At 51.6% G+C, this 27986-nt stretch overlaps 3 protein-coding genes across 3 annotated transcripts; 2 read left to right on the top strand and 1 right to left on the bottom strand.

The window, feature by feature from the left end:
- Positions 1 to 3: 3 nt before the first annotated feature.
- MDH2 (malate dehydrogenase 2) lies at positions 4 to 8837 on the bottom strand. Its single transcript, XM_033077970.2, has 9 exons — positions 8655 to 8837; positions 6242 to 6410; positions 5410 to 5493; positions 4431 to 4540; positions 3783 to 3908; positions 3051 to 3128; positions 1840 to 1939; positions 1267 to 1418; positions 4 to 304 (listed from the first exon to the last, which is right to left on the bottom strand). The coding sequence occupies exons 1-9, from the start codon at positions 8712 to 8714 to the stop codon at positions 173 to 175; spliced, it is 1011 nt and encodes a 336-aa protein (XP_032933861.1). The 5' UTR covers positions 8715 to 8837; the 3' UTR covers positions 4 to 172.
- Positions 8838 to 8868: 31 nt separating this feature from the next.
- STYXL1 (serine/threonine/tyrosine interacting like 1) lies at positions 8869 to 19371 on the top strand. The gene is made up of 9 exons (XM_033077969.1): positions 8869 to 9076; positions 10217 to 10278; positions 10749 to 10866; positions 11174 to 11230; positions 12095 to 12240; positions 13598 to 13743; positions 14726 to 14820; positions 16493 to 16602; positions 18652 to 19371. Exons 1-9 carry the CDS (start codon positions 8974 to 8976, stop codon positions 18781 to 18783), a joined length of 969 nt encoding a protein of 322 aa, XP_032933860.1. The 5' UTR covers positions 8869 to 8973; the 3' UTR covers positions 18784 to 19371.
- Positions 19372 to 19692: 321 nt separating this feature from the next.
- On the top strand, positions 19693 to 27026 carry TMEM120A (transmembrane protein 120A). The gene is made up of 12 exons (XM_033077968.2): positions 19693 to 19788; positions 21714 to 21832; positions 22267 to 22383; positions 22813 to 22872; positions 23567 to 23662; positions 23926 to 24015; positions 24366 to 24431; positions 24547 to 24608; positions 24775 to 24867; positions 25458 to 25522; positions 26109 to 26177; positions 26294 to 27026. Exons 1-12 carry the CDS (start codon positions 19714 to 19716, stop codon positions 26405 to 26407), a joined length of 1026 nt encoding a protein of 341 aa, XP_032933859.1. The 5' UTR covers positions 19693 to 19713; the 3' UTR covers positions 26408 to 27026.
- Positions 27027 to 27986: the final 960 nt, after the last annotated feature.

Genomic DNA, 27986 nt, shown 5'->3' with positions numbered 1-27986 from the left:
TAATACACTGAAAAAATGAGGCTGTTTTATTGATGATTAGACTGCACTGGCAACAAGCATCAAGCTAATACAGACAGACTTCAATCAAAGCATGAGCTTTGAATCTGAAGTCAAAAAGTGACATGATGCCTTAATAAATTAAGGAAGTTAATTCCTCCCCACTGTCAAGTCTTCACTTGAAGTTCTTTGCAAAATCCTCTCCTTTCTTAATAGAAGCCTTCAGCTCAGACATGGCCGCAGCAACCATCTTCTCTTCAAATGGGGAGAGCTTGCCAAGGCCTAGGTTCTTCTCCATTCCTTTTTTCTGAGGGAAAGAGGATTTAAGGATTAACCATCCATTGAATGACCTAAAGAAAAGCTTAACAGCTCCAAGCATTATCCAGCTGAGACAGAGACCCAGCCTGGCACCTGTGTCATCTCTAGTCTGCCAACCCTGTGCTTCCTGGAAAGCCTCAGAAGCCTCTCACTACCTGTGGCTACTTCTACAGCCCTCACAAACTCCTCATTCACTGTTCACATGTGTGAAACCAAAAGCCAACCCAGCAGCTCCTTCAAGAGGAGACTGACACCAACTCTGATCCTTCCTAACTCCACCACCTGCAAGAGGATCTCTCTGCTGTATGTCCTTTGCTTGCCATTTCAAACTGCCTCAGAGTGGCACTCTCAGGTTTTCAAGATCTCTACATTCCCTCTTAATCTCTCTCTGCTTCCCCTCAGCAGCCTGCCCCTAAGACAGCAAACACCACCCTTTGCATCCCAGAGCCATGACAGGGCTGCAGCATCATTGTTTTCCACCACTCTCCCAGGGTATGGGTGACAAAAGGAACACTTCTTTCAGAGTTCAGCAGAGGTCCTGAAAGCAATATATTAATCCTAATCCATGCTGCAGCTCCCCATGTGCCTCAGTTTCTGAGGATTTGCTTGTAGCAGATCAAGCTGAGGAGACAGGATTGCTGACTCAGGTTAATCATATGAAAGCCCAGAGTAAACAGGCCTGACTTGAGGCAAGCATGACCTCTTAAGCCAAGTCTGAACCTCTGGTTACTCAGTGACCTGCAATCTAAGAGCAAATAAAAGCAGCAGCATCCTTGTCAAGATGAGCTTTGTGCCTAAGTACCATACCCAACTACTGCAGACTCTTCAAGACACACTCAGCTGTTAATTCCAGCAACAGCAGGCATCCAGTTGAACTGAAACCACTGAGTAAAACCCACATGACACAAGCAGTGGCTGCTGTTTCTAAGGCTTGTGATGTGAAGTACATACCCCCAGTTGCAGAGGTGTAGAGAAGTACGGGACCTCTGTCACGTCTGATCGAACAAAGGCACATTCAACAACGCCCTGCTTTCCACCCATGGCCTCCAGCAGGGAGAATGCAAATCGAGCACCAGCATAGGCCATGGACAAGGTGGCAGATCCTGGAAGAGTTAAACCACTTTCAGAATAGATCATGTTGAAATTTGATACTTCCTTTAGCATCAAAGGTTTCCATACCGTGTGTTTACAAAACAAGAATAATGCAGTGTCATTGACTTTGAGCTCATGGCCAGTTAGATAAAGCAGCAGTTTTTAGCCTGCTACATGTATCTAACTGACCAGATTTATAAAAGAAACAGCTTAATTTGACAGAGAAAATTATTTTAAAGCCATAGGTGGTGCAGGATCAATTAATATTTAGTCTCACATACTGAGCTGTTTCTAGTAGCACAGCCCAGGCAGCAGCTGACAGCAGAGCAGTGAGATTGAGAACCATAACCCAAAAATAAGATTAAACTGCAGAGGACTGCAGCCCTACAGACAGTCAAAAAGAATTACTTGGAAGTTTACTCAAGAACCCACCTGCTCCTGCTTTAGCTTGGACAACTTCAGTCCCAGCTTCCTGAATTCTTGCTGTAAGCTTCTCCAGCTGATCCTGAGGAAACTCCACTTTTGGTGTACACTGGATGGGGAAAAAAAAGTTTTGAATACCAGAATCTCTCCAGATTCAGCATAAAGCACACAATACTTTTTGTACCACTTTCTGCAGTTGTTACCAACAGTTCTGAACTGGGCAGAATGGGTTTCCCCAGCTCACAAGTGGCCTGCAAAAGTCATCAGGGCTGGGGTTACTGCATGGCCTGAACAGGAACCCAGTCACGCTCAGCTTCCTCAGGGAGAAACCACAGCTTAACAACCAAACCAGGGTTTGCCATGGCTCCTCACTACTGTGTAGCCCTGTGCACTACAGACACCCTCCAAGCATTAGGAATTTCAAAAAGTCATCTTGTAAATATTTGGGTCACCATGGCATTATGGAAGTGGAGCCTCATGAAAGATCCAGTTTCCCAGCAGTATTTAGGAATTCACTGAAGTTTCAAACACAGCTATACCAGTAGCTTAAGCACACTTGTGTCTGTCCCAATGGACTGTTTAACTAAAGCACCTCTCAGCATTCAGCTGCTCCAAAGCTCTTGCTCTTAGTACCAAGAAAATCCTTCTGTAAAGGATACTTTATTCCCCACTTAAGAACACAGCTTTCCCCCGCTTTGTTACAGATTACTCCTTGGCCACATCCCAGCATGTCCCCATGAGACTGCACCTGCTTTAGAACTGCATTTCAGCCAGGCTGAAGGGCCAGACTGGCAGTAATGGTTGGAGCAGCCTCCCTGCACAGCCTGAGCTGTGCCTTTCAGTGCTGGAGGCTCAAATGGGGTTTCCAGTCCATTACAGCAAAATCAGCTCAAGTTTTCTCCTGAAGCCAGGCATTGCTGTATGAGATATCTGTCACAAACACTGCCAGGACACCTAAACACCCACACCACCCCTCAGTTCTTATCCCAAACTCCTTTAGAGGAAAGCTGGAATTGTTTATACTGCCCAGAGGGGTTCAGATTTCGATTGATGCCTTCCATCTTATCCTGCACCCCATCCCAGAAGGAAAGCAGCCATGAGAGCAAGGAAGACTCACTGTGCTCTGTCCTAACACATTACCTGCCATCAAAAAGGCACTTTGTATCAACCCTAACATGCTGACAAGTGTGCTGCCACACACAGCTGTCACCCTGGCTCACCTGAGAGATCAGAGGGATGATGGTCTTCCCAGCATGGCCACCAATAACCGGAACAGTTACTCGAGCTGGATCCAAGCCCTAAAGGAAACATGAAACTTTCCAGCTTCTGAAGCACATGGGCAAGAAAAGCAAGAGAAAATACCACACTTGACTCTCTGCCCTGGATATCAGAACACACAGGGCAGCAGTTCCAGAGGCAGCTGGGACAAAGCCACATCTACAGAGCAAACTGTGGGTTACTCTGATCACTTCATAGCTACAGGATATTATTACTGCAGGCTTGGATAAAGAGCAGCACAACATAAACACCAACAGAGCTATGATGAGCAGTAAACTGCTCCAGCTTTTGATACTTAGCAGAGTATCCTGTGACACACAGCACAGAGTTTGACTTGCAAACACACACCTCACTTGCAAACACCCACAGCTCAACCCTCTCCTCTGGTTACATGGCAGGGCTGGGAATGCCAAGGGAATTAAGGCCAGCACACAGCTCACTTGCAGGGCACAGCTACGAAAGGAAAGGTCAAAGTCTCTTGAACCACATTTTGCAAGGAACCTTATCTTCAGGCTCCTCTAAATAAGGGAGACAGGGAATCACTGCCTTTGCCTCTAGCTGCACAGAAATCCGAGCTCTTTTGGCTCTCTGCAGTGATTTTGGAAGCACCTCTTTATAGATCTGATGATCAAAGCAGGCAGTGTCCCTCCCCCTGCACGTTAACCATGACCTGCCTTTAGTTCAGCCACAAAAGTATTCGCTCTGACGATGTCCAGTGTCGTAACACCAAAGATTTTGTTGGGGTTATACACACCATGCTTCTTGAAGACTTCTGAAGCTATTGGGACTGTTGAATTTACCTACAAGCAAGAAGAGGCAAGCACTGATTAAAAGCAGTTTAATAATGAAGCCAATGTATGAACTTAACAAGCCAATTAACAACCCGAACTATACTCCCAATTTGGAATCAACTGTAGCCAATTACTTTAATGCCTAAATTGAAGAGCAATTTACAGTCAGGCTGGAATAAAAATCATTAATTTTAAATAACCATTAAGACAATAAATTTGTTCATTCCCATTACAAAAGCTCCTCCCTTAGTGAGCTAAGGCTTTTATCCCAGCTAATACACCAGCTTGCATTATAACCAGTCATACAGACTTGGAGATATTAAGCACTTTTACATCCAAGTTTTCTCTGAATTAAATATAGCCAAGAAAAATGGGTTAGGAGAACCAGGTTTTTTTGTTTTTCTGCAAATACACTGCAGACCTTAAAGATACTGGTCAAAATTAGTAGGAATTCGGATTACTCTAGTATTCTCAATCTGGATTTTGGTTTTTCTTTTCCTCTACATTTCAAGGTCTCCAGAAAACACTTACTGGGTTAGAAATAATACAGATCATGGCTTCTGGACAGTGCTTTGCACAGGCAGATGTCAAAGAGGCAACAATGCTGGCATTGGTGTTGAACAGGTCGTCACGGGTCATACCTAAAACACAGCCAGGGCAGGATTTTAAGTTACCCACAGCTACCATCATGGGCAGGAAATCCAATCAAATCCAGTATTCTGCTCTGGACAGACACACATCAGCTTGTGGTTCCACAGATCAAGAACAAATTCTCCAGTTGCAGTAATGAACTGGCTCCAGAGGTAACTCCTCTCACTAATAAAGAGATCAGCCCTTTCCAGGAGCAACCAGCCCAACTGCCCATTGTCAGAACCCACTTCACTGGGGCTGCCTGAAGCACTGTGACCACACCACCCACACCAGCAGTGCTCAGAGCAGCACAGCTGCCCCCAAGATGAATTCTCCTCCCTCTTTTAAGTCACTTCCACAATTACAGTTGAAATGAAGATTTAGGAAGAGCTAGGCATAAAAGCCTAGAATTTTGTTGTGTTCCTAATAATATGCTAGAAAACAGAGTGGAAATGCAGGAGGTCAGAAACATTCTGGGAAGACTTAACAGCATTTACTCAGAGATGCCCCAAGAAGTTGCTGTATAATTGATGCAAAACAAAATGGATTATTTCTGTTCTGCTGAGAAATGAAACAAAGAAGCAGCTTTTATTCCTTGAGCGTTGCTCTGGGACAAGAAACACTAAGGGGGGATTTAGGATCACTTTCATGCAAAGTCTTTGCAGCTCAGCCCCGAGCAGGAACTCCAGAAATCAATTTAGCCCATTCCACAAGGGACAGTGTAAGAGAGGCTGAATGAACTGCCTGATACCACAAGGAGCTCTGGGGCAGGGGCATTAACAGACCACTTACACCCCAACAGACACAGTTGTTTGAGCAGCAGAACTGCAGAGATCCACTTCAAAAACAGCCCTGGGGCCTTCCAACAAAGAGAACTTACCCGGTTTTCTCGGGACTCCTGCCGGAATAACAACAACATCACAGCCCTTCAGACATTCTGGCAACTGCTCAGGTCCCATGAAGCCTAAAATGAAAGGCATTCAGGCATTATGTTTTTGACAGTTGTTAAATAGCTGACACTTTGAAGTATAAAATCATGCCCAGAGGCATCCAAGTCCATTTTTTTCAAATTTAACCTTCAGTTTAGAGTTAATGCTGAGAAGCGAGGAAACACAATTATGGATGGATCCCATTTAATGTTTTATCATTGTTTCAAAACTTACAGAATCAGAGTGGTGAGAATCTCACATTCACCTGTTTTCCAAACTCCCAGTTCCTCCTGCTATGTGCATTTACTCTCCAAAAGCCTTGGCACTAGACTCAGTGCCCCCAAAGAACTGCAGATTGACATATGCATGTAAATTGTCACCTTTTGGTGATCTTCAGGTAAAAGAAAGATGAGCAGATTAAGTTTTGCTTTCATCAGAATCTAAGAGAAAAGAAGCACATGGAATTCATGTGGACACCTAAGGAATGTTAAACCTATTTCTAGTCAAACTTTTAAATTCAACACTGAGATAATTTCACTGAATGTTTCCTGCCAGATGTCACAAATTCCCCTTCAACAGTGCAACCATAGCCCATTTTCATCTCCATACACATCAATCTAATGAGCTAAACCTTAATTAATCACTCGCTGCTTGAGGAAAAAGCTACTAAAATTGATACTGGGCTTCAGGATCAGTGGGTGAAGATCTCCCCTCACAAGCATTTAGGGTCAGAGCCAGCCCTGTGGGAGGATCCCTCTGGCACTCAGAGCATTCCCAGGGTACCTTTGACACTGGCTTTGGTCTCGATGTGGCTGAGGTCGGCGGCCACGCCCGGAGTGTGAGCGATGTCGTAGAGGCTCAGCTTGCTCACCAGAGGGCTGTTCTTCAGCAGCAGGGACAGGGGCTGCCCAATGCCCCCCGAGGCTCCCAGCACTGCCACCTTGGCATTGTTCTGTGCAAAAGAGACAACAAACACGTTGTAGAGCTGTTCTGGCAGTTACTCCTCCCCCCCAAGCAGTGACCTTGGGGATTTCACCACTCTTTCTTTACTTTTGGTTCTGTTTCTCAATTTTTTACCAAGCACTATGCAAACTTGATAGTCTAAGCCTACAGAAAATGACCCTCACAGCAGCCTCCCAGAGATCCTTCAGGTTTATTGGTAGGACAAGCTGGAAGAAATGGTTACCTGTGATCTGAAGCTCAAAAGGGAAGTGAGGCTAGGGCAAAGGAACCCAAAGGATCACCCTTCTCCCAATGGAAATGCCTGTCTGAGACTAATGCCTGCCACCCTGTGGGCCCAGGCCTGATTGAGGGCAAATCTGGTTTGGGATTTTTCTGGTTTACATTGCCAGTATCAAAAAAATACGCCTTTCACTTTGGCAAATCAATACATTTAATGGACTGCAAAAAATGTAATAACCACTGCATATATGTGAAGAAAATGTTTACATCTGATATAAATCCAAATTAGCACCTGGACTGGGAACATTAAGTGACTACAATTTCCAGCTTTGATCAGGTGGTTGAGAACCAACTCTGCTTGGTCGTCCTGTGAACCAATTTTATCCTCACTCAGGTACTGAGTGGCAGGGGGTAATTTCTCTCACAAATGCCTGTTTGCAAAGTGGTGCACCACAAGAGAAAAGCTCCTTCCAGGGGCCAGAACAACCTTAAAATGCAACACTGCCAAAGTGATGGAAAACTACTGTGGAGATGAAACAAGGAATTACTGCTGAGAAAGCCATTATTTATCACAATCTCACCAGATAAAAGCCATAATAGCTCCACGTCGCTTCATGAACAGCTTAATTACTGTGCTGTGATGGGAAATAATCTACCCAAGTACTGAACCAGACTGACCTCAGCACAGTTTTCTTGCTACTGTAACAAATAAAATTTTGCATAAAACTCTGAGAGGAAGCAAAGTCTGGCATGAGCCCCATTTGTGACTGAGCTGACGCCATGGGGTCAAAACCTCACTGCTAATAAATACAGCTCCTATTAAAAGACTTAGATAAGGCTCTCCTGTTACAGCACGTCTTTACAGCTGCAATAATCACTCTTTTACATCTCACCGGGACAATTAATACTGGATAGAGGTCAGTCTTTATCTGAGCAGCCAGAGCAGCAGTGGTTTGCAGCCAGCACAGTGGATTTCGGCACATGAAGGATTATTGCTAAACCCCAACCACCAGCTTTAGTTCTTAGCACCTTCAGAACGCAGGGGCATTTTTGCACAGGATGGAGGAAGCAGCAAATCCATCACCCTCTGCACACATCAGAGGAGTTCATACAGCATTATCACACTCGCAGCCTGGCTGGAGCTGCTGGGCCGAGACCCGCAGGGCCACGGTGCTGTCACCGGGCCCAGCCTGGCTCAACCAGCACCGAGACCCCCCGAGCCCTGTCCTCTGCCGGCACACGCTCCCAGCCCCTCTCCGAGGGGTTCCAGGCCCCACCCGAGCCCTGCAGCCCTTCATTGGGGAGGGCCCAGGCCCCACAGAGCCCCCTCATTGAAGGCCCAGGCCCCACAGAGCCCCCTCATTGAGTCCCAGGCTCCACCCGAGCCCTGCAGCCCCTCACTGGGGAGGGCCCGGGCCCCACAGAGCCCCCTCATTGAGGTCCCAGGCCCCACAGAGCCCCTTCACTGAGTCCCAGGCCCCACCCGAGCCCCGCAGTCCCTCACTCGGGAAGGCCCGGGCCCCACAGCCCCCTCATGGAGTCCCAGGCCCCACCCGAGCCCTGCAGCCCCTCACGGGGGAGGGTCCGGACCACAGAGCCCCCTCATCGAGTCCCAGGCTCCACCCGATCCCCGCAGCCCCTCACTGGGGAACGCCCGAGCCCCACAGCCCCCTCACTGAGGTCCCAGGCTCCACCCAAGCTCCGCAGCCCCTCACTGGGGAGGGCCCGGGCCCCACAGCCCCCTCATTGAGGGCCTGCGTTCCACCCGAGCCCCGCAGCCGGAACTATATCCAATCCCGGCCCTGCAGGCCCAGAACGGAGAACAACCAGGCCTGAATCCCCGCCCTGCGCCCCTTCACCGGGCAGAGCCTGTGCTCCACAGCCCCCTCACCGAGCAGCACCGGGGGTCCTCCCCGGCTTCCCCCCGAGCCCCGCAGCATCCCCAGAACCGAGCGGGAAGCCCGAGGCTTCATGGCGAGCCGCGGTGGGCGGTGCTGGCGTGCGGGCGCTGTACCTGTGCGGAGGTGGCGATGCCGCGGCGCAGGGCGGTGGCGGTGCTGAGGCGGGACAGCATGGCGGGCACGGCGGGGCGCGAGCGGCGGCTGCGGCGGCACCGGTGACTCCAACGACCTCCACGGCCTGCGCTGCGCCTGCGCGGCCCCGCCCGCCGCTCTCGCGAGACTGCCGCCCGCGGAGGGAAGGGAGAGGGGGGGAAATCTCGCGAGATCTCGCCTGAGGTAACCTTGGAGACCGGCGGGCGTCGCTTCCTGAGGCCGGGCGGGGAGGGGGGTGCGTGGTGTCGCGATAGTCGGCGACAACCGGGCGCATGGGAGATGGCGGGGGTGATGTTCTGCGAGCCCCAACACCTCTACAACATCATCAACCAGTGCCGGTGGAGATCGCGGCTCTCGGAGCCCAACTACCTGTGCCTGCTGGGTGAGGCCGCGGCACAGGCCTGTCCCTGCCCAGCCCAGCCCTGTCCCTCCCCTGCCTGCCGCCTCCCCTCCTTGCTTCTTCTGTCCCTGCTGCTGCTGCTGTCCCTGCCTCTGCCCATCCCCATCCCTCCTCCTGCCTGTGCATGCCCCTCCCTGCCCCTACCAGTCTTTGTCCTGTCTGCTGCTTCCCCGCCTGCTTCTGCTCCGGCCTGTCCCTGCCTGCCCCAGTTCCTGCCCTTGCCCCTGCTCCTCCCTGCCCCTGCCTGTCCCTGCTTGCTGTCCCTGTCCCTGCCTGCAGCCAGGCACTGTGCTCAGCCCAGGCAGACATCCTGAGCCAACGAGACTTGTGAGGAAAAGCACACATATCACTTCTCGTCATTTCTGTGCCCTGGCACTTGGGACCTTCCTCTCATCCCATTTCAGGTGCTGTGACCTGGCTTTCCTCATGCTCAGCTCTCCCTGCTCTCATCAGTCCCATGGGTACACACTCTCCCCTGCTGCTCCCAGAGTTTTTAGAACTGGACTAGATTTCTCAACCATTCCACAAGGATTCCTGATAAACACTTCCATTTTGCATAGTGCCAATACCCCCAGAAGGATGCCTGATACTGCAATGTCATTAAATGCTTTGGTGAGGGAGTTGGCCAGTTTGGAAGTGGGGTTGGGGGTCTTTCCAGTGCCCCTCTCCCCAGCTCTGGAGCAGCAGAGGGGAGCTGCTGGGCAGCTCAGAGCAGGCACAGGGCAGAGCACAGGACTGATGCTGGGAATGCTGCAGGAGCACACCTGGGTCAGGACTAACACTGTGGTTATCACTTGGTGTTGCACACAGACTCACATCAACCCTGGAGTTTGTTATACCACACCAGAAGGCCTCAGTTTCTAAAAAAAAAAAAAAAAACAAAAAACAAACAAAAAAAAAAAACAAATCACAGAATCATCAAGGTTAGAAAACACCTTCAAGTTCATCCAGTCCAGCACCTGACCCTGCAACAGTATAACCACCCCTAAACCATATCCCCAAGTGCCACATCTCCAAATCTCTTTCTCTGAGTGATGCCAGTGCCTGAATTCCCACTGACAAAATACAAAGAGGATTCCACCTTTAAAAGCCAATTGCTCTGTCTTGGTTGATTTTTTTCAGATGCCCGTTCTCAGCCTGAATTCAGTGACAGCCATATCATTACAGCCCAAAGGATTGAACTGGTGAGGGGATTGCTTTTTGTGTGAACCATCCCTGGATTTAGCAATTAGCAGGACGCCAGAACTGCTATGAAACCCAGGGGAAATGTCCCAGTCCCTGCCCTGCCCTGCCCTGGCCCTGCCCTGAGGCTGCCACTGGGGGGATGTATTCTGTCACAAAGCAAAGGTGGCTCCAGCAGCCCAAAGGATTGTCACATAGGAGCTGAACATCAGCAAAAACATTGCACAAGAGCTCCCACAGTGCAGCCTTGCCTCACAAGGACAGCGCTGGCATCTGCAGCACTGCTGCTGGTGGAGCAATCAGCGTGATTTGCATCATTCCTGACTTGGAACCAGGGCTGTCAGTGTCGTGTCCACCCACACGTACAAACCCAACACCCAGCTAGAGTTGTAACTTGCAAGATGTCAGGAGTGTTGATGCCACCAGAGAAGAGAGCCGTGCTCCTGATGGAATTCCTCTGTCATTTTGGTAGAGTCCTGAGGGGGAGTACGTGATCCCGAATCTCGAGGAGCTGGGCTATGTCAGATTCTGTGTGGTGTATGACCACGACACTGGCTGCACTGACTATCAGGAGAAGGAGAAAGAAACAGGTACGTGTGACCCATGTCAGTCCAGACCTCACTGCTGGGCAGAGATTCTTCCCATTCTTCATTTAATTTATGAACTTGTTGGAAAAGATGTAACTGTTCCCAGTTTTATGTGAAAAACTGTGCTCTGCCTCTGTTTTTTCACTGTGTTGTGTATGTTCTCAGCCTTCAAAAGTCCAGGTTTTATTTCAAAGCATCCTGGCAGCCCTGTTTTCCCATCTGTGGATGATCCTCAGAAGCTTACCCGTGAGGAATGGGCTCTTTTCTTTCATTTCCCTGAGATTTGGCTTGTCCAATGATTGCCTTTCAGGGAACAGTGCTGCTTCAGGGACTGAAATCAGCAGCTCAGGTTCCATGTCTTCCCAGAGTGAGTACTTCCTTCTTTGAGGGTCACAAAAGGCTTCATGATATTTAAAAAGATTTACCTTTAATGGGGGTGGTGATTTGATGGAGCTCACCGAGAAATGTGAAGTGCTGGAAACTTTTCCATGGCATTGTTCAGTCTTCCTTCAACCATGGAAATGTTTGGCTTTCACACATCCTTTGGCAAGGAGTTCTGCTGTGAGCAGAACCACTTCTGTTTGAGCCTTACAAAGATTTACATCACTTTTTAAAGGAAAAAAAGTGGAGGTGTGAGGGGAATGAATAAAACAAGCAGGTTCCTAAATGCTCAGTGCTGAGGCAGTTAAAGGTGTGAAGAAGCAGAACTGGGTTTCTATTGTGCTGATCTATTTCTAAAGCAGACACAGCTAGAGGGAAGCAGGATGGATTTCTTGGGAGGAGGAGCAGCCATCTCACATAATCTAATTCACTAAGGGGAGTCTTTAAAACATTTCAGAAAAATTTATTTAAGACACTTCCTTTTTTTTCTTGTTTGCCTAAAGCAGACTAATGAAAAGGGCCTCCATAAAAACAAAGATTATTAAATTTAAATTAATAAAACTTCCCTGGGAAGTTTCATTACTTTAAATTTATTATGGGAACTCATTACAAGAATTTCCCAGAGAAAAACGGGGAGAGGAAAAGAAATCTAGAAAAGAAACCAGGAGAGGAATAAAAGAGAGGGGAAAAGCAGCACCCCTGTAACTGACCTGCAGTACAGAAGAAGCCAAGCTTTTAACAAAGTTTTCTGCAGAGCATTAGATGGAATGAAAAGGGATTTGCTGTGTATGTCAGGGAGGCAGTGGGAACACTGAACCTGCCTGGGCAAACAGCTCTTTGGTCTCTTTAGATGCTGGGGAAGGAGATGCCCTCCTCCATGCCAGAAACTTGGAGCAGTTCACCCGCCACCCCGTGCTCCTCCTGAAGGGAGGGTACAAGCGTTTTTCAGCTTGTTACCATTTCCTGAAGAGCTATAAGACAGTGTGGATGCCTCAGGTGAGATGAGACTGATCTCCAATTAGTCTCCAATTCATATTCCTATTTCCAATTCATATTCAGCTGATGGTGGCTGGTGAATTCTGGTTAGATGGTGTTGCAAACCTGCTATCACAGTAATTTCAGACAAAGGAATTAAATGTAATTTGAGTTACTGTGCTTGCTCTGAGTCTCACCACTGATTCTTTTACAGCCACACTTTTTCCTCTTCTGTTGCATGAAAGGAAGTTCATGGAAACAGGGAATGTTCCCCTGATAACCCTGAAACTGGCCTGTGGAGAGTACAGATAACTGAACAAACAGTAGCAGATGATGACAAGAAGCAGGCCGCTCTCTCACACGTGGTTATCTGGCATAGTACACAGCAAATGTTTTCAAACAGAAGTACAATTCCTACCTAGCACTGTGACCTATGTCTTTTCATTGGGAAGGGTCACAAAGCAAGTGCTGGTGCCTTGTTTCAATAGGCCCAGGAAGAAAACAGCCATCCACTCAAACCCTGGTGTCCTGATTGCTTGGTTTCACCTATAAACATCAAGCTGTTTAGCTTATGAGAAACAATTACCTTTTATTGCACATTTAGGACAGGCAGGGCAGGTTAAGAAAGTACTGGACAACAGAGCATTTCATTCCAAGATGTATTTTGTTCCCACTGTTCCCTTCTGGCTCCCAGGAAATTGCCCATGACATGGTGCTAACCTGTGGGTGCTACAGCACAGCAGAGAAAATTGATTCACTTTGTGCTGCTCTGTGAAGGACAATCCACTGCTGAGCTTCCCCCTCAGACTCAGCTGGACACAGGCACCTCATTGCCTCTCAATTTAAGCTTTAAATTGTTAGACTGCTCCTTTGTGCTCCCAGAGCAGTGTCCAGGTGGCCCTTAGGGATGTCCAGGCACTGTTGACTGTTTGTGTGTTTTCCTTGGCAGCCTCCACGCTGCCAGCACCGGATGCAGCTGCAGATTTGTGCTGTGCCACTCCAGAGCACCTGCAGCTGTGCAGGTGGGAGATGATTTCATTTAGCCTTGCAAACAGTAACCAGGGAGAACATCAAAGGATCTGTCATGCTGCAGCCCCTCCAGACAATGGAAAGAATGTATTCCACCTCCTGTTTGGTTGGGATTTGCTTCAAGTGATGGCACCACAACAGGGAGGCTGTTAATTATTGTCAGTAAAGCTAGCAAAGACTTCAATATACAGCAAATCCAGGTGATTGAATGAATCATTACACTAAAATATGTCATGGGCTGCTGACTAAGTGCCTGTTCAACTCTTCACATGACTTCTGTTCAAGAACTTACTGAGCTAATGGGAGCAAAGACACTCTCTAACCTGAGCCTGTGGTTTCTTTCTGGCAGGAACTAGACACCTTCCAGCCTTACCCTGTAGAAATATTGCCTGCAAAGCTATATATGGGCAATTCCAAGCAGGCCAGTGACAAACAAATTCAGAAAGATCTGAAGATCAAAGCACTGGTCAACATCTCTGAAGAGCCTGTAACACTGTAAGTTAAACTATTCAATGCTTACCCTCACCAGTGTCTGTGATGTGAAAAAATGAGGTGACACAGAGTTTATTGGCAGAGGAATCAGTGCCTGTGGCCTTCCAAGAAAGCCTCTGTGCAGATTCCAGTGTCATTTCATGCTCAATTTTCTAATTTCTGCTCCAGAGTTAGCACAACAGCAACAGTCCTCCAGCCCCTGACCATGCCACGGGTGAATTGGGTGAGAGGAAGGCTTTGGTATTTCAAGTCTATCACATACCACCACTCTTCAGGAAAAACCTGTATCTCTAAATAGCTTTCAGAGCAAAACACTACCAACACATCAGTGTAAAAGCTAAATCACCAATGTGTCACATTTTTGGTCTTCCTTCCTTATCTATTGTGTCCATGAGCAGTCAGCTCAGTCTGCAGGTCTTGCTGGAAATGCAGTTTCACACAGTGAAAAACCCAGTGGTTTTTCTCAACAAATCCAGTTACCCACCCCAGGACATGTGCACCAGCAGACATTTCCCATGCCTTGGGCTCCAGTGGAGTGTCTCTTCACTATGGGTAATACTCCCATGCCCTCTGCATGATGTGCTTCCACATTTTGGAAATTTCTCACCAATTTTTTGCCCCATTTTTTTCTGAGTTCTCTGAGTCTGTAGAAAAAAAACCAAAAAACCCAACCACATGAAGGGAACTGGAGGGCTCCACGAAACAGGCAACTCTCTGTGAAAGCACACCTGCTTTCAGTTCATCTGGTTTCATTTCTTTGTAGGTTATCAATGCTGGTACCACTGAAATGGAAAATCAGTGATTAAACTGGTTCTGTGTTAGAAACATCTCTGTGCCTCACCATAGCAAATCCTTCACCATGTTAATGATGACAATGAAAAACTCACACATGTAACAGCAAGCAAAACAATCACCTTGCCTCCAACAAACACATCTTGTCAAGGCTGCTTCTCTGCTCCATGTGGTCTGTGTGCTCTTTTTCCAGGTTTGCAGAAGAAGGTAAATCCCTCCATGTATCTGTTCCAGATTCACTCGAAGCAGATCTTTTTTCTTCCTTCCCCACCATTTCTCATTTCATAGGTGAGTGGATCCTGATCTGGGATTCCTGAGCCCTTGCTCACTGTAGGGTATTAGATGGGAGTGACAGGAAGCCCAGACAGGAGGGTAAGCAAGCCCACACCCTGATGGATACCAGAGCTGCCTCACTAACCAGTGTGCTGGACAGAGAGGAGATTTTACAGGACTTCTGACTCTGATGTCCCTGCTCACTCTGAGAACAGGGAGCTTTCCACCCAACCTGAAAAGGCTTTGCACCAGGGTATCTACCAGGGCTCCATAGGATTCCCTCTTACTCCTTTGCAACACCCCTCTGATTCTCACCAGCCCAAATCTTCAGCCAGCCGAGCTTTATCTGAACCTGAGTGTGACACACATTAGAGAGCTCAGCACGAGGCATTGATAAACTTTGTGATTTGCAGTGCAGACCCATTGTAGGGCCTGGGAAGACTTTCAGGTTGGACAGCATGAACCTGCCTTCAGATGATTACATCAGATAGGGCAACAAAAAACACACTCTGCAGCTCAGTGCCTGCAGCTGCACAGCAGACACAGCTCCTGCAGCTCCATCCTGATGCTGTCCAAGCATGTCATTATCTTTTATTGTGCTTATCAAATAACACCTGCCACAGACCAAGGCCCTGCTGAGCTCTGCTGCACAGAGCCAGAAGCAAAAGACCACCCTGTCCCCACAGACCTTAATCCAAGTACCATATCAGACATGACAACTGCACACAAAGAAACGACATTTGAGGATATAATTTTTCAGTCCTAAACTGAATTTCATTATTTGGTGCACCTGAATGTTGACATTCACTTACTTGCCTTTCATTGTGCCTACTACTTTTTCCCAGTAGTATTTCAGAAGTTTCTTTCTGACATCACACATGGTTTGTGTAGTCCCAAACCAGACTACAAGTCTATTAGCTGCACTTGTGGAAGTGTTGCACTGTTTACCTGATAGGGGAACTGTTTATTTGGCAGTGGAGAGCAGATTACTCAAACCAGAACACGAGACCAAAGCTCTTCACATACTCCAAGAGGAGTGTGCATGTCCTCATGCCAGGTGTATGTTGGAGTGAGGCCAGTTTTACCCAAATCTTAGGATAGAACTAGTATCTCACAATAGAAATGAGTTTTAAAATGCTGGATTAGTACTTGGAAAAAAAAGAACAAACAAAACATTATGACAGCACTAAAAGAAAAGGCTTTGCTCTATGAATTTTGGAGTTTAGGTGGTAATATTTAAAAAACATTATTCTGTCTAGAGAGGGAGAGAAAGAATTAAAAGGTTATGAATTAAATATGCAGCCTTCCAGGCAAAATAAAGTGTCAATACCTTTAGTCCTGTCTGGGGAGAGTTTGTGATGCTGACCACAGCTGATAGGTCATGAATGACCGGTTCTCCTCAGATCCCCAGTGTGAAGGTGACCCTGATGTGTAATGAAGCATTGACTGATCATTGTCATTGGTGCTGCTCTTCAAGGCCATGTTTGAACTGTGGATTTTTAAGAAAGGCAAATGCTTACAGAAATGGGAGCTGGCAGTGCCCATCTGCTGCTGTCAGGGTTCCTGAGGGCTCCTGTCTCTCAGGCTGCAGCCCCCCTGTCAGCTGTCACCAAATTAGTGCTTGACTCTGCCACGGGAAGCTCCATTTCCCAGCTCACTAATTTGTGATTGGCATTTCTTGCCTCAGATGCTCAGCTGGACGTGGGAGCAGTGCTGGTGTTCTCCAGCCTGGGGATAAGCCGGAGCAGCACAGCCACCATGGCCTATCTGATGCACTCCTGCCGCTTTTCCCTGCAGGTATGTCACTGTCACACGCCCCACACAAACTGGCTCTGCACTTCATTTCTCCTCCTGAAGCCCCATCACTGTAATAAGACATTCTCTGTGATTTCATGCACAATATCCACCTGATAAGGGAACTGATTATATGATTTGAGATTGCATCTTTTTGAGATCATTAAGGAGGTGTGATTTTGGATATGTGAGTCCTTATGCTGGAACTTGTGATATTTTTGTTTTCCCTACTTAACTAAAGGGCTAGAAAAGCAAAGCTGTGGATACAGAACATGATATTTCTCTCCTGGACTTGAGGAAAAGAGTGGAAGCTACTGCAGTTAATCCTATCTCTTAATTCCATGGTGTTAGAGAAGTCCAGAACCCAGTGTTTGCAGGGCTCTCATTTACCATTGACTTCAGCACTGACTTCTTCCACAATCCTTTTTTATTCCTCCAGAAGCAATCCCTTCCCACAGACACCCCTGTATAGAAATCTGGAATGGAATAATACTTGCCCAGGAGGGATGTACAGGTGAGATGGCCAGTACAGGCTGTTCCATAGCTCTGAATAATGAAAGAAATTAATGAAGGATGGCTGGGAATGGCCTGGCTGTGCAAGAGCCTGGTGGCCTCTCCCCTGGTGCCAGACCTTTCTCCCTTTGCATACAACACACAGGCAGCATCTCCTGGTGCCTCCTAACATGGAGCAGGAGAGTTCCCATGGCAACTGACCATCCTCTCCTTGAAAACCTCACCCTTGTTTGGAAAGCTGGGGAGCTTGAAGGGATTGATCCAAACTTCACAAAGCTGGGTCTCTATCTGATAAGGTGATTGATTTTGTGCAAACATGTCCAACGTAAGAGGAAAGCTCTTTCCATGGCTGTGTGCCAGTGGGTAATTAGAGGCTGAGGGTGCCAGCAGGGCTCAGACAGGGTTCAATCCTGCACTAACAGGGCTATGATTGCTCCTGCAGGCTGATAAAAGCCTCACTGAATCACAGAATGTGCTTCCAATGGCAGTGCAAAAGTCAAAGCCTGAGCCTTGCCATTCCTCTCAGTTGGCATCAACAGGTCGGTCTCAGCATTTCACTAAATGCCAAAAAAAAAAAAGAAAATATTGACAGGGCAGTGCTTGCCCACTGTTGGCTGGGCAAAGCTTTCCTGAGGGATTACCCTGGCAGACAAGTTAGTTTCTTGCAGACAAAAGCAGTGCAACAGATTCCTGTGTGATCCTCCAGCCAGTCCAGACAAAGATCTTTGAAAGCTTCCAAAAGGCAAAAGCAGTTGGGATTCAGGAGAGCTCCTGGTTTTATTAGTGAGAAATAAATGAGTAAATCTATTGGGTCCAGGGGAACCAGAGACACCCACACTGTGGACCCAGAGGAGTAAATATTGGAATATCAGCCTCAGAGCCTGCAGAATCAGCAAGATTAGAAAAACAAACCAATGGAGCACTATCTGCTGACCTTTGGTCTCATTTCACTTAAGCAACCTTCCAAGTGCAGGGGGCAAGCTCCTTTACAAGCAGGAAGATGAGCACTGACAGGAAAACCCAGGGATGGAGCTGGAGTAATGCTGGTGGATCTGCCCTGTGTGTATCAGAGTTTCTAGGTGATTACTTGGAGCTAACAAATAATTAAGATGGCTGTAATTAATACATTGGGATAACTGCGAGGTCATAACTGCTCTGCCACATCAGGTCACACCAATCCAAAAACGTGATAGCCTTCATTGGTTTAGAACCTTAACAGCTGATACTGCACTGCTTTGCTCATCATATGTGGAAGGAACAGCACTTTAGGGTAGAAAATCCAGGATTGCATTGCTCCATCAGAGTAGAATAACACCAAGTAGTGAAAGCAGCCTGAGCTCCAGGAGAGCAGGGCATGAAGGGGACAGGTTTCTCTCAGGTTCACATCTGGTACCAAACTCCTCTCTGCAGGTTCTTGCTGTCCAGCACAGAGAGCAAATACAAAGCTGTGTTGACTGAAGTGTTGCTGCTTTGTGAAAATGCCCGTTAGTCACTCTCTGTTCAATTCCTAACACTACTTTACTTTCCTTTTACTTACAGAGAGCTTGGAAATACCTTCTGAAATGCAAAATGAACATGAGACCAAACCGGGGCTTTGTGGAACAGCTCTCAGCCTGGGAGAACCAAATCTATGGGTGCCCAGTCACAGATGTCACTGAACCAAAGTACTGACAGAGAACATCCCATGGGGAAAGCCACTTCCCTTCCCCTTTCTGGGGAGAAAGTTACTTGAACTCTGCGTGAAAAAAGACCCAGATGTGATGGAAAAGCTTTCCTCTTTAGCTCCATGTCATTTTGGGTCAAAATTTGGAACTTCCTGAGGAACTCACCTATGCTGGAGGAGGTGGCAATTTGGGGAATGCAAGTCCTGCAGGATGTGGCCCATTAGACACAGCTCGACTCTTTTGTAAGCAAAGGGGATTATACCCCCAGCTGTGGGGCAGTCAGTAGGGTTATCTCTCTAAAGGTTTTTTCATCCATGGTCTGGAATAGTAAATTTAGAGTCTGACAGTGCCCACTTCCAGCTCGGAGAGGTGACAACAGAATTTCCCTGTTTGAGGAGTCCCACAGATATGACCACGGCCTCTCACGGACTCGCTGGCTGGATTGTTGACAAGTCCACCCTTCCTTTGCTGCCTTCTGATCCTACAACCAGACCTCCGGGCACAGCTGGTAATTTTACATGAAACCTCAACTCAGCGCCGTCCTCCCTCTTACAGCACTCCAAATTCTGCTTTTTGGCATCACAAAATAAAACACGACAGAAAACACTCGCCGGCTATGCAGCACTGTGTTTGGATTTAGCGGCGGGTTTGGGTTTCTCATTGTGACACGCGCGGCAGGGCCGGGAACGCGCCCCGAGCTGAGAGCGAGCTCTCACAGCCCGGTGCTCCGGCGAAACGCTGCGATTCCAGGGATTTCAGGGAATTTAGGGAATCCCTCCTTCTCCAGGCTCCGGTTTAGCGGACCCACAGGACACCCCCGGGGCCGAGCGAGGCCCCGCCCCGCCCCGCCCCGGGGCGTGTCCGGAAGGGGGCGGGGCCAGCGCCGCCCGTCGCCGCGGGCCGGGCCGGGCCGGTCGCCGCCGCCGCCATCGCCGCCATGGCCTGGGGCGCCTCGTTCGCCGAGTGCCTGCGCGAGTGGGAGGAGCTGCAGGACGGCTACCAGCGCATCCAGGTACCACCGGCCCCGGCGCGGGCCCGGGAAGGGGCCCAGGGAGCGCTCCGGCCGAGCGGGGCACGCCGGGGTTACCGGCACCGGGGGTGGGAGATGCCCCGCAGCATCCCCAGCGCGTACCGCGGGCAGCCGGGCTGTGCCCGCTGGAGTCCGGGCGCTTTCCCTGCCCTCGGGTACGAGCCCTGTGCCGTGGGGCAGAGCGCTCCGGAGCAGGGCAGGGGTGCCGGGCGGTGCCGGGGCTCGGGGCTCGGGGCTCGGGCAGAGCGGGTACCCCGGTGCGATGCCCCAGCCCGCCGTGGACGTGGCGTGCAGAGCTCAGATGTCCCGGTTTTACTGCTGGGAGCGGCAGTGGCTGGCGTGGCACGGCCGGACGAGGTGCGCAGATGCCATTTCACTGCTTATCGCTCCTGTCAGCCCGGCTCGGGGCAGCCCGGAGCCCGCCAGCCCCGCAGGGACAGCGGCCAGCAGAGCCCGGGTGTCCCGGAGCCCAGACACGCTCCGGCCAGGCACCTTGTGCGACTGCCGTGCCCTGTCACCGCCGGGGCTGGCCGGGGGCTCCGTGCCAGGAAGGTGACTGGTGTCAGAGGTGCTTCCACCTGCTTTGTGTAATCCCCAGTGCGCTGCCTGCCGGAGAAGGAGTGGGCAGGGTTCAGCTCGCTCAGGGTCACCCAAGGGAAGGGTTGGCCAAGCATCCCCTGCTCTCAGGTCACTGGGCTGCAGCTGCACCCGTTCCCTCTCCCCCTCCTTCCCCCTCGGGAGCGGGGTGAAGCGGATGTTGTTGCGGACACGTCGCTGCTGTGCCCAGATCTGGGGCAAGGGAGGCTTTGAGAAACCTCCTCTTGCTCCATAAGGGTTGCGTGGATGTCCCGGGTCGCCCACTTCGAAGCGTGAGTGCAGCCACTCAGCACCGGCCCTTCCCTCCGGGCACCTCCTCCCTCCTCATCCAGGCCGGTTCCGAGCGGGGAGCTCGGATGCTGGCACGGCTAAAGGACTTGTCACAAAAGCCACTTGCTCAGAGTTAACTCCGGAGCCACAAGGAGGTGACTCTAGATGGCAGCAGGAAAGCTTCATGGTCAAGCAGGGAATGTCTTCAGATAAATCAGGGGCGTAAATCACTGCTGTGGAACCGGGACTATCTGGCATCCATTCCCTCCTTGCCACTGCTTGTCACCAGAGGGTTTCCCTCCTCTGCTCTCGGTTTCACCTTTCTCCTTTGGGAGCAGCTTTTAAGATCTGGTGATCAAGTGGTCGATAAGAGCTACAGAGGTTAAAACTTGTTCGTGCCAAGGTCTAGTCCAAGGGTTGTTGTGAGCAGAGTGTAACTCCCTGCTGGAGGTGGCGTTCAGGCTGCTGTGAGGTGAGGCTGTTTTCCTGCTGGCCTGGACAAGCAGCAGCATTGATCCAGCAGCTCTCTCCTTTCCCTACTAAATATAGTGGGGAAATGCATCCAGCCTTACCCAGGTGCGGTTGGGTCACCGGGCACTTTGGCTCTGAGTCCGTCCTCTTTGTCCAGCTCACTGACAGCTCCTTCCAGCTTCCCAGGGGTGCTCAGGTGGAGCCCCAAAGCCACCAGCTGGGAGGCCTGGAGGCAACACTGTCCCAGCACTCAAAGCCACTGCTCTGAGTGGCAATAAACACAGCGTTTATTTATTTATTTATTTGTTTGTTTATTTATGACTGCTGTGTGCAGTCATTGGTGTCCCAAACACTGGAACATCCTATGGATAACCTGCTTGGGGTTGGGGATGGGCATCCCCATGGAAGCAGAGCTGGCTGCAGGCTGTCTGTCCCCAAACACACCTGACCTCCTGCAGCCACCTCTCCTCTCTCCCAGCAGCTGCACAGGTGAAATTAAGGACATTTTTTAACAAAAGCAGGGGGGGCTGGGCAGGCAGCTCTAATGTGTGCTGGTCTCTCCTTCCCAGGACAACCACAAGCTGTACAAGCAGAAACTCGAGGAGCTGACCAAGCTCCAGGATGGGATCTCCAGCTCCATCGCCCGGCAGAAGAAGCGGCTGAAGGAGCTGTCGCTCTCCCTCAAAAAGTGAGTCAGTGCTCTGGAGGGGAGAGCAGCAAGGATGGGGCTGCTGAGCTCACCTCATGTCTCAAATGCAAACCTGTCTGCAGCCAGGTGCTGTGGGGATGCTGATCTTCCCCAGTCCCCCTTTCCTCTGCCCTGAACTGTGCCCTGTTTGCAGTTCAGAGCTTGCAGGTGCCATGAGCTGCTCTGCTCCTGCCCAAAGCTCTCCCCATCCTTCCCAAAGGTGAGAAACCCATCTGGCCTCACCTTGCTCCCTTCTCTTGAGCAGCATCACACCTGGCAGAGGAGCTCACCCTGCAGGAGTTGTGGACTTGTCTCCCATCCACCTTCCCTGTCCTTGGGGTGTCCTTGCCCATTCAGTCACTTGTGGAGTGCCAGCACGTGCTGGTCACGTTACAGAGGCTCTCCTGATGCCAGTGCCTGTCTTTGCTCCCCAGATGCAAAGGCCAGGTGACTCCCGAGCAGGAAGCATCCATCCAAGAGACCCAGAGCCTGATTAAAGAGAGGCAGAACGTGTTCTTTGAGATGGAGGCCTATCTGCCAAAGAAGAATGGGTGAGAAGTCACCTCAGCTCTGGCTGGGGCCCCAGGGCCACCCTCCACATCCCCGTGGCTGTAACACCACAGGCAAGACCCAGAGCTGTCACCCTGCACCCAGTGGTGCCACAGCTGTGCTGCTCCACTTGGGCTCCCCAAGGGCACCTGGGCAGGAGGCAGCAGTGCTGCCCCTCACTCCTCTACCTGCTCATGGCCATCACCCACCCCTGGTCAGAGGAGAAGCCCTGCTGAACACCCCAGTGCCTGTGGGAGGTGGGGTCTGTGCTCCCCCACCCGCCCCCTGCCCATGGGAGGAAATTCCAGAGGGTCTGTGCCTGGCAGCTCTGAGTGGAAACACCTGGGAGCTCATCCCTGGCCCCTCTGGTGGCACAAGAGGGGACATCTCCACAGGCAGGTCCTTGTCCTAACGCTCTGCTCTCTCCCCAGGTTGTACCTGAGTCTGGTGCTCGGCAACGTGAACGTGACACTGCTCAGCAAACAGGCCAAGTACGGCCCCTCCTCACTGCTGCTCTGATCTTCCTGCCTTGGGATCCCCTGGCAACCAGCAGTGACAGCTGAGGAGCTGACATAGGGCTGGCTTGGCTCACCTGGTGTAGATTCCCTTCCTGAGCTGTTTTCTGCATCATTTCCCAAGAATCAGCCAAATCCTTGGCTCTCCCCTGGCATTCCTGCCACTGGGCTGGGATGGACAATGAGCTCTGACAAGTTCATGATCCTCACCGAAGCCATGGCCACGTTTCCACTGTATCAGGAACTTCCAGGAAAGACAGACAGTGCATGATCCCCTCCTCTTCCACTGGGGAAACACCAAAAGTTGTTTTTGTCCCCTGAGAGCCTTTCCCTTGCCAGAGATGCCGAGGAGGAGCCTCTCCCCCTTCCCTCTGTTCCCCAGTTCTCCCCTTGGAGACATGTGCAGATCCCAGTCTGCCCATCTTCCCCACCAGGGCCACCCACGAGGTTGGGGTGGTTTGGGGTGCTCAGATGTGTCCCAGCTGTGAAGCAGCCTGATGTGCTGTGCTCTCAGAAATATCCCCAAGGCAGGGTTCTTCCTGAGTGTATCCCAGAGGTTCCCAACAGAACATCACTTTTACCCTTTTACATTTTACAGCCAGATGGGATTGGAGGGCACAAATGTCCAGCAGCTCCCTTGCTCCAAGGCTGTCCTTGTGCTTCCCTGCAGGTTTGCATATAAAGATGAGTACGAGAAGTTCAAGCTCTACCTCACCATCATCCTGCTCATTGTCTCCTTCTCCTGTCGGTTCCTTCTCAACTCCAGGTGAGTCTGGCTTGGTGCTGGGCAGAGATCTCCTCCCAGAGCCCCCTTGCCCTTCCCTCCCATCCTGGAATATCCAGAGCTGAACAGGAGATCCTGGTAAAGCACCTGGACACTGCCCTGGAGGTGGGGTGGCCTTTGTGGGTGCCATGGCCATGGTGGGTGGTGGGGAGCAGGTCCCTTCCCTTGGGGGTGGGTGTCCCACGGGCTGTCACAGTGCCTGTGCCCCCAGAATGTGCCTTTACACCCTGCTCTGTGTGACCCAGGGTGACAGACGCCGTCTTCAACTTCCTGCTGGTGTGGTACTACTGCACCCTCACCATCCGTGAGAGCATCCTGATCAACAACGGCTCCAAGTGAGTCCCCTGGGGCTGGGGAGGGGGCTGGGCCTCCTCTGCAGGGCTGGGGGAGCTGGGAGCCATCCCAGGGAGCAGCTCCCTCCTACTCAGGGTGTGTGGCAAACCCTGCTGGGAGCTGCAGGAGCGGGGCAGGAGGAACCTCCCTTGTGGAGGTGGTGGGAGGTGGAGCTGGGAGGGCCCTGGTGCTGCCCAGCCCCGAGGCCCTGGGTCCTGCTCTCAGAACCATTTCCCAGCCAGCCCTGGGAGCTGTGGGGTGGCTGGGGCTGGGCTGCTCCACTCTCTGCGGTGCCTTTGTCTCTGCATTCACACTCCTGACATGACACCACTTCTCTGTGTCTGCCCTCCAGGATCAAAGGCTGGTGGGTTTTCCATCACTACATCTCCACCTTCCTCTCAGGTGTCATGCTGACGTGGTGAGTCTGTGTCCCCTGTCCCATGCAGCCAAGGGCCCATAGGGGCTGTGGAACAGGCAGGGCTGGCTGTCCCCTCCCAGCCCCATGTCCCCCAGCCAGCACTCTGTCTCTGCAGGCCAGATGGGCTCATGTACCAGATGTTCAGGAACCAGTTTCTCTCCTTCTCCATGTACCAGAGTAAGTGCTGCAACGTGTGCTGGGACTGACCCCAGGTGCTGAGAGTGCCCTGGCTGCTCTCAGCTCACCTGGCAGTTCCCTTGGCCTCAGGTGGCCTTTGTGGGATGATGCTGAGGCTGGAGGTGTCCCTGGGCAGCTCCTGCCAGCAGCCATGCTGTCCTTGCAGGCTTTGTGCAGTTCCTGCAGTATTACTACCAGAGCGGCTGCTTGTACCGGCTGCGAGCGCTGGGAGAGAGGCACAACATGGACCTGACTGTGGGTGAGTGGGATGTCCCCTTGCTGCTGGGCTCAGGCTGCTGTCAGCTCTCTGGGAGCTGTGGGTTCTGCTGAAGGAAATGGTGACACTTGGATCTGAGGTCACTTTTATGGAGCAGTAAAAGCTACCAACCAAAGCTCCCAGAGCAGCATCTCCGACAGGGCAGCACCACCCCATAGGCTGATTGTCCCCTCCTCCTGCTCTGCTGGGACCACCAGCCCAGCCTCACATCACCTCAGGATGGGAGGTGGCAGTGGATGTGCCTCTGGGCATCCCAGGATTCCCCAGGAAGCTCCTTCACACATGAAACATCCCTCCAACACCCCAGCACTGTGGGCTGTCACCTCCTTGGCCCCTGTGGCACCAAGGGCAGGAGCTGAGGGCCAGCTCCACCAGAGCCCAGAGCCCTGTGCTGGATAAGGAGTCCCAGGCATTGTGCCCCTCAGTGCCCACAGTGAGGCTGGAATGGCAGGAGCTCCTCAGCCAGGCAGATGTGGGCACTGAGCCTCCCTGTCCTGCACGTCTGGAGGAGCTGGGCTCCATCCCCTCTCCAGCCCATTCTGGCTCCTCACAGAAACCTTCATCCTTTGCAGAGGGCTTCCAGTCCTGGATGTGGAGAGGCCTCACGTTCCTGCTTCCCTTCCTCTTCTTTGGGCAGGTGAGGCCGCCCCAGTCCTTGGAACATGCCAGAGCCTCGGGTGGGAGAGGGATGTGCCACATTCCCAGCTGTGCTTGGTGGCCTGGACATGGCACAGACCCCACAGGCTGCCACAGCCACGGGATATGGGATGCCTGGGGCAGGGAAATGCTTCCAACAAATGCTGAGCCTTTCCCTCTGAAGCACCCACCACCTCCACAACCGGGGAAGTGACGTGGGGAGGAGCTGGGGTGGCTCTGCTGAGTGCTCAGGTGCAGAGGGGCTGCAGTGAGAACCCTTCCAAAGCCCTTGAGCTCCAGCTTTGAGGTGCTGCTGCTGCAAAGGATGGAGTCCTTCCTCAGTCAGGTCCTTGGGGCTGATGGCCAAAGGCTGGGCTGAGGCTTCCTCATGGCCCTTGGGCTCCAGCTGGCCTGAAACAGGGGGATGGCCCAGCTGGGGTCCTCTGGCCCTGTGCCTGGGTGGGGTTTCAGTGCCCCCACACGAGGCTGGTGTGGGGTTTATACCCAGCAGTAGCAGCTGGGTGGGTGCCAGCCTGGGGCTGAGCCTCTGAAAGCAGCAGCTGCCCTGAATCTCCTCTGTCCTGCAGTTCTGGCAGCTCTACAACGCCATCACCCTGTTCCGCATGATCCAGCACCCCGAGTGCAAGGAGTGGCAGGTGAGGAATGCCCCGGGAATGCCCTGGGAATGCCCTGGGAGGGGATTGCCCCGGGAATGCCCTGGGAGGGGATTGCCCCGGGCAGGTCCCTCCTGCTGACTCCTCTCCTCCCACAGGTCCTCATGTGCGGCATCCCCTTCTTCATCCTCTTCCTGGGCAACTTCTTCACCACCCTCCGTGTTGTCCACCAGAAGATCCAGAACAAGAACCAGGACACGAAGGAGAATTGAAGTGGGGCAGTGTGGGGGCCTGGACTGTTTCTCCCCACCAGCTCCATCCCCTATTCCCACCTCCTCAATTCCGTCCGGACTCTGGTGTCTCACCCCGTTCCTTGGAGGCTGGGGTGTGGGACAGAGCTTGGGGCCTGCTCCTGGACAGTCCATGTGCTCACCACGGGGCTGGATCCGTGCTGGAGTCACTCACCTGGAGTCAGGAGCACCCTGCACCTCCTGTCCTGGCTGCCTTCCCCATCCAAACAGCAGGATGTTCAGGACAGCCACTCCCCTCCCTGCTCCTGGGATGTTCTCTGGGTGCTGGTTCTCCCCACCCCACTGGGACAGGGCAGCATCCAGGGCTGCCTCACACAGCTCCTGGGGTGCTGCAGTCTCCCCTTTCCCCCCCCAGGGTCACTCCAAGGGCAGCCCTGGATTCCAGGGGTGCCCCAGCTCCTCCCTCGCCTTCAATCCACAGGGAAGGGGCAGCTGGGGCCGGGCAGGGGTGGGAGCAGCAGGAGCCTGGTCCAGGCTTCACACTGGAGCTGTGCAAGCAGCACCCTGGGCTGGCAGCTCCTGCACGTGTCAAAATAAAGGGAAGGAGCTGCCCGGGGCACCGGGACAGTCTGGGAACAGCTTCCACACTCTGCGGCTTTGGTTCATCAGGAAGGGGGGTCCTGACACAACCTCCCTGAAAAGAGGGGGGAGGTGGGGGTCAAGAGGACAATTGTCACACTGGGACAAGAGGAAACAGCCTCAGGTTTCACCAGGGCAGGTTTAGATACTTGGATACTAAGGAAAAGTGTCTTCACAAAAAATGGTTGTCCAGCCCTGGCAGAGGCTGGAGTGGAGTCACCATCCCTGCAGGGATTTAAAAGCCATGGAGATGTGCCAGGTGGGGACAGGGTTGGGTGGTGGGTGTGGCAGTGCTGGGTTAAGGGTTGGACTCGAGGAGTTGGAAGGGTTTTCCAGCCTAAACGAGCCCCTGATTTGATGAAAAGTCATCTCCCTGTGCCCATCTACCAGCCTGGGCTACAGCAGGGGCTCCTTCCCCTGGCACCCCAGTTTGCACAGGCTGTGGCCAGAACTGTGGGCACCCAAGGAGCCCAGCAGAACCTCAGTGTCCCTGGAGGTGGGGGAGAGACATCCTGGACCAGCACTGGGAGCTCTGGAAGAACCAAAGAGCAGGTTGGGCACAGCTGCACCCCAGTCCAGAGCCCCCCACTGCCATCCTCCCTCCCCTCCCACAGCCCAGCACTCAGGGTAGGGGCTGCCCCCAGCTCAGCCTAAACCCAGAGCTGCCACCAATCCCCAAATTTCCTCCCAGTTATCATCCATTGCTCCTCCTGCCTCCTTCCCTCTGGCTGAGCAGAGGGAATGCAGGAAGCAAACTCCAGACACAGTATTTTTATTCCAAGGGCAAATGTATTTAAATAATTTACAATCATTGGACAGCCTGAAAGTCTGGGGGTTTTGTTTTTTTTTTTTTCTCCCATGCTTAAATCACAAAGATGTTCAAAATAAAAACAGTATTTAAAAAATGACCGTTGATGGCGCGAGGGAGGGGCTGGGCTCAGGGGAGCTGCAGGGCCCCTGG

The sequence above is a fragment of the Catharus ustulatus genome, chromosome 22 (assembly GCF_009819885.2).
Source record: "Catharus ustulatus isolate bCatUst1 chromosome 22, bCatUst1.pri.v2, whole genome shotgun sequence".
NCBI classification, from domain to species: Eukaryota; Metazoa; Chordata; class Aves; order Passeriformes; family Turdidae; genus Catharus; species Catharus ustulatus.
Note: the sequence above shows the minus strand (reverse complement) of the source record. Positions and strands in the feature narration are given on the sequence as shown.